Source organism: Dermacentor variabilis, chromosome 2 (assembly GCF_050947875.1).
Source record: "Dermacentor variabilis isolate Ectoservices chromosome 2, ASM5094787v1, whole genome shotgun sequence".
Taxonomy (NCBI): domain Eukaryota; kingdom Metazoa; phylum Arthropoda; class Arachnida; order Ixodida; family Ixodidae; genus Dermacentor; species Dermacentor variabilis.
This window is the reverse complement of record NC_134569.1, coordinates 273,374,656-273,386,853: the sequence shown is the minus strand read 5'-3', so window position 1 is coordinate 273,386,853 and position 12,198 is coordinate 273,374,656. Positions and strand designations below refer to the sequence as shown.

Here is a 12,198-nt window from a genome sequence, read left to right as displayed (position 1 = left end):
CAAAAGCCGCCGCGTCCTTCCACAGTTCTCCCAGCTCCCTGTAATGGCTGTGACGTCGTCTTGCATCGAGCTTACCGCTTCACCACCCTTAAATGAGCGCGTCACCCGTATTGTTATCCGAGAGCTTGAGGCTACAAGTCCTGCGGCGTTCCATCCACGCCCACTTGACTCCACCATTGATCACCCAGCCCCAGCGATCTCTCTCATTCAGGCAGTTGTGCGGCAAGAATTTGCCAACCTCAGTTCTTCTGCTACCTGCTCCCTCTCCCGAACTGACGCCCGACTGGTGCCGACACCTACCCCTCACAGAGATCGGTATTCCCGTCCCAGATAACGCAACCCTTCCTAGTGGAGAACTCCTGATGACAAGCCCATTTGCTTCCGTTGCCTCCGCATTGGCCACGTGGCTCGCCACTGCCACACCTCCTGAACGCCGCCGTATTCGAGCTTCTTTTACCCGTCTCATCGCCCATATACCGACCCGTGCCATTACTCACCTCGCCGTATGACTCCTACCTCAGGCGTATCCGTGGATGACAGTCGTCGTGCTCACTCGTCTTCACCTCAGCGCCGTCGGTCCCCGTCGCCCCAGCTAGGCCGCTATTCGTCGCAGGCCAATTATAGACCCTCCCTGACAGAAACCTAGACAATGCAGCTCCTGGGGGCAGTGCTGCATTATCTTCGTCATGTAGAAATCCTCCATTGACGCTCCCACCGAACCAGAGCTTACTTGATGGTCAGTGGTTCCCTTTGACGGCGTTCATGGATACTGGAGCACAGGTTCCCATAAGGAGTTGTAGCCTCCGTGGTCGACTGAGGCAGGCTTCCACGCCTCCTACTACTCGAGCCGTACGCGTTGCCGATGGTAGCACTGTCGACGTCACGGGAATGTGTACTTCCCGTATCAGTATCGCCGAGCGCCACGCTCCTGTTCTTTTTACGGTGCTGACCAATCTTCCCCATGACCTAATCCTCGGACTCGACTTTCTTACGGCGCATTTAGCTTTGATCGACTGTTCTGCCCGTACCCTTTTTCTCGAAATTCCTCTACTCCCGCATATTCGTGCCGAACTGCCGAACAACTTCAGTACGACCGCCTTCGTCCGCTTGCCGCCTTGACTTTCGTCGATGTTCTATCATATTTTCCTGTGCCCGATGGTGATTACGTCGCCACGCCTGTTCCTGATATCCTATTAATGCGCAATATCACTCTGCCCCTCTCCGTCGTCACCATCACCGATAACCGGACGCACCTCCCCGTCGTCAAATTTGGCCTGGGAAAGGAAGTTCTACCCCAAGGCATATCGGTTGCAGCGCTGTGTGCTATAGGAGATAACCACGTCACGACGTTTTCAGTTGACGAGTGCTCAGGTTCTTCACCATGTTCACAGGATTCTATTTGCCCTGACGCTACAGTTCGTCCCATGATTGCTGCGGACTTATTGCCTGAACAAGCAGCAGCTCTGTGCCACCCTTTAGGTTTCTACCATGACAACATCGACCTCAGCAATGGCCAATTGGGCCAGAGTTCAATTGTTAAGCATCACATAAATTCTGGTGATGCCAGTCCTATTCATCACCGGTCATATCGAATTTCTGCTTCATAGCGTAAGGTTATTCAAGATGAAGTGAACAAGATGCTTGCCAAAGGTGTGGTTGAACTTTCGTCGAGTCCTTGGACGTCACCCATGGTACTTGTTGAAAAGAAAAATGGCACATGGCGTTTCTGCGTAGATTATCTTAATCTGAACCGCATTACCAAGAAAGACGTCTACCCCTTGCATCGTATTAACAACGCCCTCGATTGTCTCCACGGCACCAAATACTTTTCATCAATACACCTTCGGTGTGGTTATTGGCACATTTCTGTGGATTAAAAGGGCCAAGAGAAGACCGCGTTCGTCACCCCTGATGGCCTATATCAACTCAAAGTAATGCCATTTGTTCTATGCAACGCCCCAGCAACGTTCGAACGTATCATGGACTCTTTACTTCAAGGGTTCAAATGGTCAACATGCCTCTGCTACCTACACGACGTTCTCGTAATTTCATCTACATTCGAGACAAACCTTCAGCGCTTATCAGCTGTTCTTCAAGTTTTGCGCGAGGCTGAGCTGCAACTAAATTCAGCGAAGTGTCACTTATGTCATCGGCTGATTACCGTGTTGGGCCACTTCGTCGACGCTTCGGGCATTTAACCAGACCCGGTGAAAATTCGTGCTGTCACATCTTTTCCTGTACCTCAGTCTGTCAAAGACGTCCGAAGTTTTGCAGGGTTATGCTCGTACTTCTGACGCTTCGTTAAAGATTCGCAGCGACTGCCCGACCACTTACTGATCTTCTCAAGAAAGACGTGCCATTTACGTGGGGTGAATTCTAAAAGAGTTGACTGTTGGGCTAGTTGGTCGTCCATATTTGACGTAGCAGCTTAGCGCGAATAAAACCACGGACACAAGAAAGACGGACAAAGACAAGCGCTACTCACAACTGTTTAATGGAAGGAAGGATAGTGCATGTACATATCCTCTTGTCACGCATGCGCCTACCAAGCAGAAGACAAGCCGGTACATGCACATCAAAGGCGGTTCCGAAAGAAGTTAAATTCGGCATCCAGTAATGTGATAGAAGGCTCACTCACACATCTATCTCTATTATTCTTGATAAGGAATAATAGATAAAGACATGAGCCACAAAATGTGCGCCCTTATCCTCTTTTTTCTTTAGTTTTTGCGCATGTTCCCTTAAACAGTCATTCACACAACGCTCGGTTTGACCATTGTAGAGCTGCCCACAGGGGTGCAAGGGAATTGCATAAACAACCCCTTTGGAGCACTCAACAAAGGGGTTCTCATGTCTGCCACGGCAGTCCTGCCTGCTCTTACAGCAAACTCGAGAACCTAGCTTCGAAAGCTTGTTGGGCGCAGAAAAAACCAGAGGAATACCATGACTGTTAGCAAACTTTTTAAGGTTGTGTGACACATTTTGTACGTAGGGAATAACCTCTGGTCTTACCTTCGGTCGCCTGACCTCTGCTCTCGCCCTTAGTGCTCCAAGCTTTAATTTTTGCAAAAGATACTCTACCATAGCGTTGACGACCGTGAAAGGGAAACCAGCTGAGAAAAGGCGTCCAACTTGGTTCGTAAAACTAGACTGCATTTGGCGTACGCACAATTTCCACAAAGCCAATTCAAAGCATAGACTACCAACTGCTCGCTTCATCATTTTAGAGTGTGCGGAATCGTACGGCAGCAATTTCTCCATGGCTCGCAGTTGATAAGGCCAGCAGACGTGGCCAGCTTCAAAAGGCAGTTTTAAACCTAGGAACTGCAGGCATGTGTCGTCAGGAAGTTCATAGGTAAAAACAGGCCCTTGGCCTTAGTTGTTAAAAGCATCTAAAATAAAAGCAGGGGATGTAAAGTCACCCTTATTGTTTAAAAGCACTAAAAATCATCAACATACCTAAAAACTTTTAAAACCTGTCCCCAATGAAAAACCTGCTTTAAAGACCTATCAACAACAGACAAGAAAATGACGCACAAAATAGGAGCAACACAAGACCGTATACACACTCCCCGGCGTTGCAGATATGGCTGCTCGTTGTAAAGAATAAAAGTCACACCTAAATAAAACTCGAGCAATGTTAAAAACCTGTCCACTGAAGCTGTCCTTGGAAATGCCATGGAGCACTATTCATCACCATTTTTTTAGTTGCTGTAAAATGTAGTTTGTTTTCCGGGGTTGGCGCACTTTCCAGCTGGACCCATGTAGAGATGATGCTCTCACTCCAGTCATCAGTAGTTATTGAAAAGTTGCACAATATTGTTACGGGGATATTGGGAGTATGTAAGATTGTATTTACAACATATATATATATACAAAATGAGTCAGAGTAGTTAAGATCGCTGACCACCAAGAACACGCAGCAGCCAGCGTCTCGCGATCTTCTTCTTCCTCGCTTTCTTTCATCCTTCCGCAACAGGACCCCCGGGTGGTGAAGCACCGTCTCGGCGCATGGTAGGCGAAGAATTGCGGACGAAGTATGGCTTCAGCCGTAAAACGTGGGCGACGTCAACAGGCCTCGGACTTGACGATGCATCAAACTGTAACGGCACGATCTCGTAATTTAAGTCGTTAACTTGACGTATCACTTCATAAGGCCCTGTGTACCGAGAGAGAAGCTTCTGGGAGAGGTCAGCCCGACACCCAAGCACCTGGCGCGAACTTAACATCGGAATGGCACCGGCTATAACGCGCTTTTTGTATATGCTGCGATGTTAATAAATGAGATCGGGCGACTTGACGTGCCATGTGAGCGCGATCGACGACTTCACGAGCGTGCTCAGTTGCAACACGTGGCACAGAAGGGAGGATGATGTCAAACGGCAATGTGGCGTCGCGACCATACAAAAGATAAAAGGGGTGAATATCCTCTGGTGTCATGTCGGGATCAGTTATACGCGAACGTCACGTAGGCCAGCGTGGCGTGCCCACCGCGGTGATCATTGCAGACGTACATCGATGGCATCTCTGCGATTGTTCAGTTGAGAAGTTCCGTAAGACCATTCGTGGGTGGTAGGCGGTGGACAGCTTGTGCCCACTGGAATAAGAGCGGAGGAGGTCGTCGACAACTCGAGTCAAGAACGAGCGGCCGCGCTCTGCAAGTAACTGTCGAGGTGCACCGTGGTGGAGAATGACGTTGCGGAGGATAAAATAGGTGACGTCTGTTGCGCAACTAGTCGGCAACGCTTTTGTTATCTCGTAGCGTGTCGCGTAATCAGTAGCGACGGTGATCCACTTATTCCCTCTTGTCGTCGTCGCAAAAGGGCCAAGCAGTTCAAGGCCTACGCGAAAGAACAGCTCAGAGGAAACTCCACTTGGATGAAGTCGTCCGACAGGTGGCAAGGGAGGTTTCTTCCGGCACTGACGCAATTCGAAAGTTGCGACATAACGACGCACGGAGCGGTAGAGACCCGGCCAGAAGAACCGGCGAAGTACGCGGTCGTATGTACGCAAAATGCCAAGGTGCCCCGCCGTCGGTACATCTTGAAGTTTTTCAAGAACGACGGATCGCACATGACGATGAAGGACAAGAAGCAACTTAGGGCCGTCAGGGTTGATGTTGCGGCGGTAGAGAATACCGTCGTGAAGAACTAACTTGCAGCATGTGACGTCAGTGCTGCCAGATTGCACTCGGGCGATGATGGACTGTAAGGATTCGTTGCGTTGTTGTTCAGCGCGCATGTCGGTCATGTCAGTAAAAGCCATCACGCAGGTCACCGGATCATGCACAGCAAACTCAGGGGGATCGACGAGGTGACGAAAGAGGCAGTGAGCGTTCTTGTGCAGACGTCGAGACTTATATTTGATGACAAAAAGAAATAAAAATTCCCAGAGCCGAGAAGTGCAGCGACCAAGCCGTCCTGTCGGGTTCCAGAGGGAAGACAGCCGGCAGAGTGGGTGGTGGTCTGTAACGATAGTAAACGTACGGTTGTACAAATATGGCCGCAACTTGGCGACAGCCCAAACTAAAGCCAAGCATTCCTGCTTGGTGATGGAGTAATTTCTCTCGGCAGGTGGCAGCGGGCGGCTTGCGTAAGTTATCACGCACTCGGTACTTTTCTGTTGTTGGGCGAGAACAGCGCCGATGTCATGGTCACTTGCGTTAGTGTGAACTTCGGTCGGTGCAGATGGATCAAAGTGGGCAAGTATGGGAGGGGTGGTCAGAAACCCGAAGAGAGCGGCGAACGCGTGAGCCTGCTCCGGGCCCCATGAGAATGGTGTGTTCTTCTTGAGAAGGTCTGTCAAGCGCCCAGCACCGTCGGCGAACTTTTTGATGAAACGGTGATAGTATGAGCACAGTCCGACGAAGCAGTGCACGTCAGAAGCGGAACGTGGCACAGGGAAACTGCGTACGGCGCGAACTTTTTCTGGGTCTGGTAGAACACCGGATCAGTCAACCAGGTGTCGCAACATGGTAATCTGACGGCGCCCGAATTGACACTTCGTGGAGTTAAGTTGACGACCAGCTTTTCGGAAGATCGCAAGAATGGCAGCGAGTCGGCTAATTTGGCTGTCGAACGTGGGAGAAAAGACAATAACGTCTTCAAGGTAACAGAGACAGGTGGTCCATTTGTAGCCTCTCTGAAGAGAGTCCATCATACATGCAAATGTCGCAGGAGCATTGCATAGTTCAAAGGGCATGACTTTGAACTGATATAAACCATCCTGTGAAATGAAGGCCGTCTTCTCACGGTCGATTTCATCAACTGAAATCTGCCAGCAGCCGGATCGAAGATCGATGTACGAGAAGTATTTAGCTCCGTGCACGCAGTCTAAGGCGTCATCGATGCGTGGTAGTGGGTAGCCGTCTTTTCGCGCGATCTTGTCTAAGTGGCAATAACGAAGTCAAAAACGCCAGGTACCATCTTTTCTTTTCACAAGGATGACAGGCGAAGCCCTGGCTGATGGCTCGATGACCTCTTTGAGGAGCATTTTGTCCACTTCTGATTAAATGACTCGACGTTCAGTATGCGATACACCATAGGGACGCCAACAAACAGGATTCGCGTCTCCAGTAGTTAAATGGTGCTGAACAACAAATCTTTGACCTAAAGGCCTGTCGCCGAAATCAAAGATGTCACAGCACGTTTTAAGCAGGAGACGTATGTCCGTGGCCTGGGCAGAGGTGAGATGAGGTGCAATAATTTTCACGAAGTCATCCGTTAAGGAACCAGAGCTGTGAGTCGTAATTGGGGATAATAAACCACTGTCGGCATTCAGACCCTCAATATCAAATTCGGAAGCACTAGAAACGCTGGCCAAGAACATGCACGCCGGAATCACTTGAGGGCACAGGCTGAAATTCAGAAGTGATAGAACGAGGTCGTTATTAGTAACCATGATCAGCCTATGTGAAACAGCAACGTTCCGGTTCAAAACACGTCGATGATGGGGCGAAGCACATATTCACCGTCAGGAACCTGTGGCTGGGCGGTCAAACTGACATAAGTAACTGCCTCGGGTGATAGACTCACATCTTGAGGTGAGCACAAGTGCGGTGGGGTGGTGCTCGGAGCATCGGCGAATTGAGGCAGTTCTAACTGAAGAACGCCGGTCACGCAGTTTATGAGACCAGAATGAATGGATAAAAAGTACAATACAAGGATAACGTCGTGAGGGCAGTTGTCGATCACAGCAAAGAGAGCAGAATTCGGGCTGCCGGCTGTACTTAAAGGCGCAGTACACATTCCAAGAACAACCAGCATGTCGGCGTCAGCCACATGAAGCGCTCGGGCAACTGCTGGGGTGAGGACCTTTTTTAAACGTCTACGTAGGCTAGCACTCATCGCACAAACATGGGCTCCAGTGTCCATGAGTGCATGGACAGGTACGCTGTCTATTTTAACATCAATTACACTTCTTGCGGGCACAGACAGAGAATTTGCTGCAGTAGTCGCAATGCAGCACCACCTCCATGGGCTGCGCTTCGTAGTTTTCCGAAAGAGTGCGACCAAAACGCAAAGGGGACGAAAGGCGACGTGGCTGCTGCGAACTTGAAGACGGGCGACGTGTTTGCGGTGAATGAGTCTGGGGTCCGCGTGGTGATGGTGAGCGGCTTTACTATGCGTTCCGAGCCGATTTGTCGGTGCTGTTAGACTCGTCGGTAGGCGCAACATTGCGGGAATTTCCATCAAAACTGCTCAGGTTGGTCGGCGTGGAAGGTGTTGAGGGCAACGAGTTGCGACAGTATCGCGTGACATGACCAATGCGGTGACACGTGAAACATATCGGCTGGTCGTCCGCAGTTCTCCACTCAGTCGGGCTACGATAACGTGGAGAGAAGCGTCGGGGTGAAGAGCAAATAGTAGAAGAGCGTTCGTTAGCTCTGGGATTGGCGACAGCGCACCCAGACTCTAAACCAATGTTTTCAAGTTCCTGGCGAACGATGACTTGCACGAGGGGAACTGAAAATGTGGTAGCATCACGTCTACGCGAACAGAAAGCTGCGGGTGCGATCGCATCCAGTTCAGGTCTACCGATTCACACCCCGTCCTCTGATGGCGACGCATGCTGCTGTGCGGGTTGATCTTCACACGTCAACGTTGCGACAGTATTGGGAAGTCTGGCGAATGGTTGCAAGACGCGTCGGCTTTCGGCCTTCTCGAATTGTCGGCAATCTTTGTTGATCGCATCAGCTGAAGAGCAGCTCTTGCACATGGGCAGAATAAACGCGTCGTCAACAGTGCTCTTAAGTACGCACCCGACCTTCTCAGTTTCTGTGATGTCGTGATCGGCTTTACGACAAAGTGCCAGCACGTCCTGGATGTACGAGACATAGGACTCCGTGGGGGATTGCACACGGGAGGTCAGTTCCTGCTTTGCGGCATTTTACGGCCGGCTGGTTTGCCAAACAACTCTGCCAATTTCTCTTTGCATGGGTCCCAGCTGGTTAGCTCCACTTCGTGGTATTCGTACAACACCTTTGCCGTGCCTCTTAGGTAGAACAACAGGTTAGCTAGCATAATGGTAGGGTCCTATCTGTTGATTTCACTCACGCGTTCGTACATGGCCACCCACTCTTCAACGTCGGCGCCAAATGTCCCGCAGAATGTTCCAGGAGCCTTGGTTTGCGCAACGACAACCGAAGGTGACAGCGACGTAGCATGCGACGGTGACGCAGGAGGCGGCAACGATGTTGATCCCTAGTGCTCACCCTCATCCATGGTGCGGACGGTGATGCGACGTTCGTTGCGAAGCTCCGTTTCCAGCCGTCGTACCCCGCACCCCTCACCAATATGTTAAGGGGATGTTGGGGGTTTAGGAGATTGTATTTACAATAATTTCTGTTGCTGTAAATAATACAAAACAATAATATTTTTATTATTAATTGCTCCATCACGTCCTAGAGCGGCTGTGAATGGTGTCCCGCTCCATCGACAGGCAGGGCCCTTTGAATGGTATAGAATTGACTAAGGACAGCCGTCGCCATAGCCCGCGCTTTGATAATCCCGATCACATCTCTTCTAACTTGTCGCCATCAGTGTATTATTTCTGGTAAACCGTGCCGATAAGCAACGGCACCACTGCATCTAATCACATGCACGAATGAATAAACCATTCTAGCAGCAGCAGTGGATTTCCCAGCAACAAAAATAACTCCAACCACTCCATCTAGCACTTATACTTGTTTGCACTTACATTCCAGATTTTGAATGCATAATAAAACGTTTTGACCTTTTGTAGTAGCAAGGAATACTAAGGAAAAACATTAATGACCGTCTGAGAAAGTACCAAGCGTCATGTATACAGTCAGTAGTTTAGCAGGCAGGAGCCAAACAGGATATATGGTTTCTTACATATCTCATTTGCAGTATATCAAGTGATAAATATGTGATGACCTCATAGCAGTTTAGCTCAGCAGTGCCAGGATCAGTTGCCTTATGTGTTCCTGTGCAGCGAGCGGGACAAATATGCGACCGTATGCGTGACGTCCGACTCTCATAGCGTGCATTTTATTTACCTTCGAAGCTAAGCGGAAGCCTTTTCATTCAGTTAGGCGGTTCGCTGTGCTTGCCTGCTGTGTAAGAGCGTGCTAGAATGTGTTTTGTTTAAGATGCGCTTACCGTTTAGTGGTGGCCCAACTAATGCTGCGACGCCCAGACAGAGAAGGCACAGCCCGTAGGCATTGGTGAGCCGGTCCAGACCCACCATGTCGACCACGACCACCGAGCTAAGCGTGATGAAGCCACCTCCAGCGACGCCGTATGTGGCAGCGTACACTTGCAGCTCGGCATAGGTGCGGGAGAGCACGCTGAGCACCGTGGAGAGGCCGCACACCATGATGCAGCAGATGAAGAGCCACATGCGGTACGCGCCCAGCCGATCAGATGCAGCGCCGATGACCACGCGGCCGACCACGTTGGTGAAGCCCACAACTGACAGCAAGAAACTTGCCTGCATGAGACAGTCACATGCCGAAATCGAATGGTATGTCTTACTGTATCGCCGCAGCGTCTGTTTCCAGAAAATATGCCAAATCACTTCTACGGAAGCTCGGGAAATGGAGGAAGGCTTTCGTTTGTAACTACGTGCTCTGCTTATATAGATGACCGCATTCCCTGTCAATTTCGAGAATTTGTTCAAATAATGCACGAGCCATACATTGCCGGACTTCGTGTGTTTCTGCACCAAAAATATAAGACCCAGATCATGGATCGCGATTGACTCGTTCTTATGGTAAGCAGCAAGGAAGAATTTACCAGTTAGGTGACTGAACTTTTACGCAAATCAATCGCTCTCCCATGATTATTTGAAGATATCCTCCCATCTTATATAAAAGGCGAAGACAGGATGCGGAGAATCGCAAGGAGGACTGTTGACTGCTTTAGCTCACACTCAATATTTTAGTGGAATTTGAGAAGCAGCGGGGCCTATCATCTTACTTTTCGAACGTTGGTCCTGGCTTAGCAGTAAATTTTCCTACTTGGAATGAGCAGTATTTTTAAGCCACAATTTGCCGCACAGGTTGGTAATTGCAGGAAAGCAACTGGGTATGATAGAGGCAATTGTGGCCAGTAATAAAAGACAACAATGACATAAAAAACTTTAATTCTTCGTCGCGTATCCAGATCTAGCCCTTACAAGAATGCCTATCAACATTATTGAGAACTTCTATCTACTTTCTACTTACTTTACTGACTGTCTATTTACATTTACAGTCTAGTAACATTTGTTGATATGCTGTCCAAATACTTTATTCTTTATTAAAGTGGAAAGTTGGGCGAGTTGGTATACATTCATAATGGGAACAGCTCAAACGAAACGAAGCTCGTCCTGTATCCTTTCACTGCGTCGTGGTCTTGTTCGCGCTGTTCCCATTATGAAAAATACATCTTTCTTACTTTCGTATAAAGAATATATTAAATACACCGTTAAAAGGCTCCGTCCTTATTTTTGTATAGAGAATGTTTTAACTACATTGTTAAAAGACTTCCTTCTTTTGTATAATGACTCTTTCAAGTACATTGTTAAAAGAAAAACTTCTTACTTTTGTATAAGGAATGGTTTAAGTACACAGTTAAAAGACTTCTGTCTTACTTTTGTACAAATAATCCTTCAAGTACGCCGTTAAAATAGTTCGTTCTTACTTTTGAATAAAGAATATTTTAAGTACACCGTTAAAAGACTTCCGTCTTACTTTTGTGTAAAGAATATCTTAAGTACACCGTTAACACATCTTCTTCTAGCGTTTGTCTAAGCAACAACTTTAGTACTCCATCGAAAGGCTCGTTACATTTGTATAAAAAATCTTTATTATAGATCCTCAAAATATTTTTCTGAAGGACATGTATCCTCAGTAAAGCAACAGTTCGTACTGCTTGCCAAAAAATTTTACGATGAGAAGTAACTTGAGAGTTTTTGATAAATTTTTCTAACACACATGAATGCCGACATATTACATACTCAGGAATCAAGCTCGTTGTTTTAAATCACAGTTCTAATCCAAGTCGGTGGCGAATTGTTGACGGAGTACCACTGAAATGCTTAAAGAAATATGTTCGTTAACTCTTAGAAGTGATCTTCTTAAAGGGTCTACTCGACTACGTGAGCGTGCGGTGACGTCAGCACACTTCAAGGAAAGTTGCTTGCGCTACACCACCTGACCGGCGTGATAGCCGAGTACTGTGCAGGCCGTGCACCAGTTACGCAGCTTTATACCGGCCTTAGGGCTTGTTCAATAAAGGTTGATTTACGCTTGAGCTATAACAGCGCCCTTTTTCCGCACGCGTGTGGTCGTAGTGAAAACGGCCCATTTCGCAAAATATAATTCACAAATTATGACACACACTGGGCTCGCACATGCAGTGTAAAGCGAAATATGTGCAACAGTCTGCAAATTTTCACCCGACCACATGCTTGTACGCAGGCGGGTGGTGTTGCGTGCAGCTCGAGCGCAAATGGACTCTTGCCACGCACTGTTACTGCGAGGCAACCAATTAGCTTTGCAACGAGATAATCAGGTCAGTGCACTCCGCGATATAAACAGTACGACCTAAGCTGGAACATATAGCTGGAGATATTTGCCATCGATTCTTATTCCTAGGCCTTCCCAGTTTAATAGCTTGAATACTTCTTCCAAGGACGCAGTGAATAGGATTGGAGAGATTGTGTATCCCTGCCTGACACCTTTCTTTATAG

General features: G+C 48.4%; 1 protein-coding gene across 1 annotated transcript in view; it reads right to left on the bottom strand.

Moving 5' to 3' along the window:
* LOC142571273 (monocarboxylate transporter 13-like) overlaps window positions 1–12,198 on the bottom strand; it is a 682,600-nt gene that overhangs the window by 20,742 nt on the left and 649,660 nt on the right. Inside the window, exon 11 of the mRNA XM_075679507.1 lies at window positions 9,624–9,954. Coding sequence (XP_075535622.1) covers window positions 9,624–9,954 — 331 coding nt within the window. The remainder of the gene's footprint in view (window positions 1–9,623; window positions 9,955–12,198) is intronic.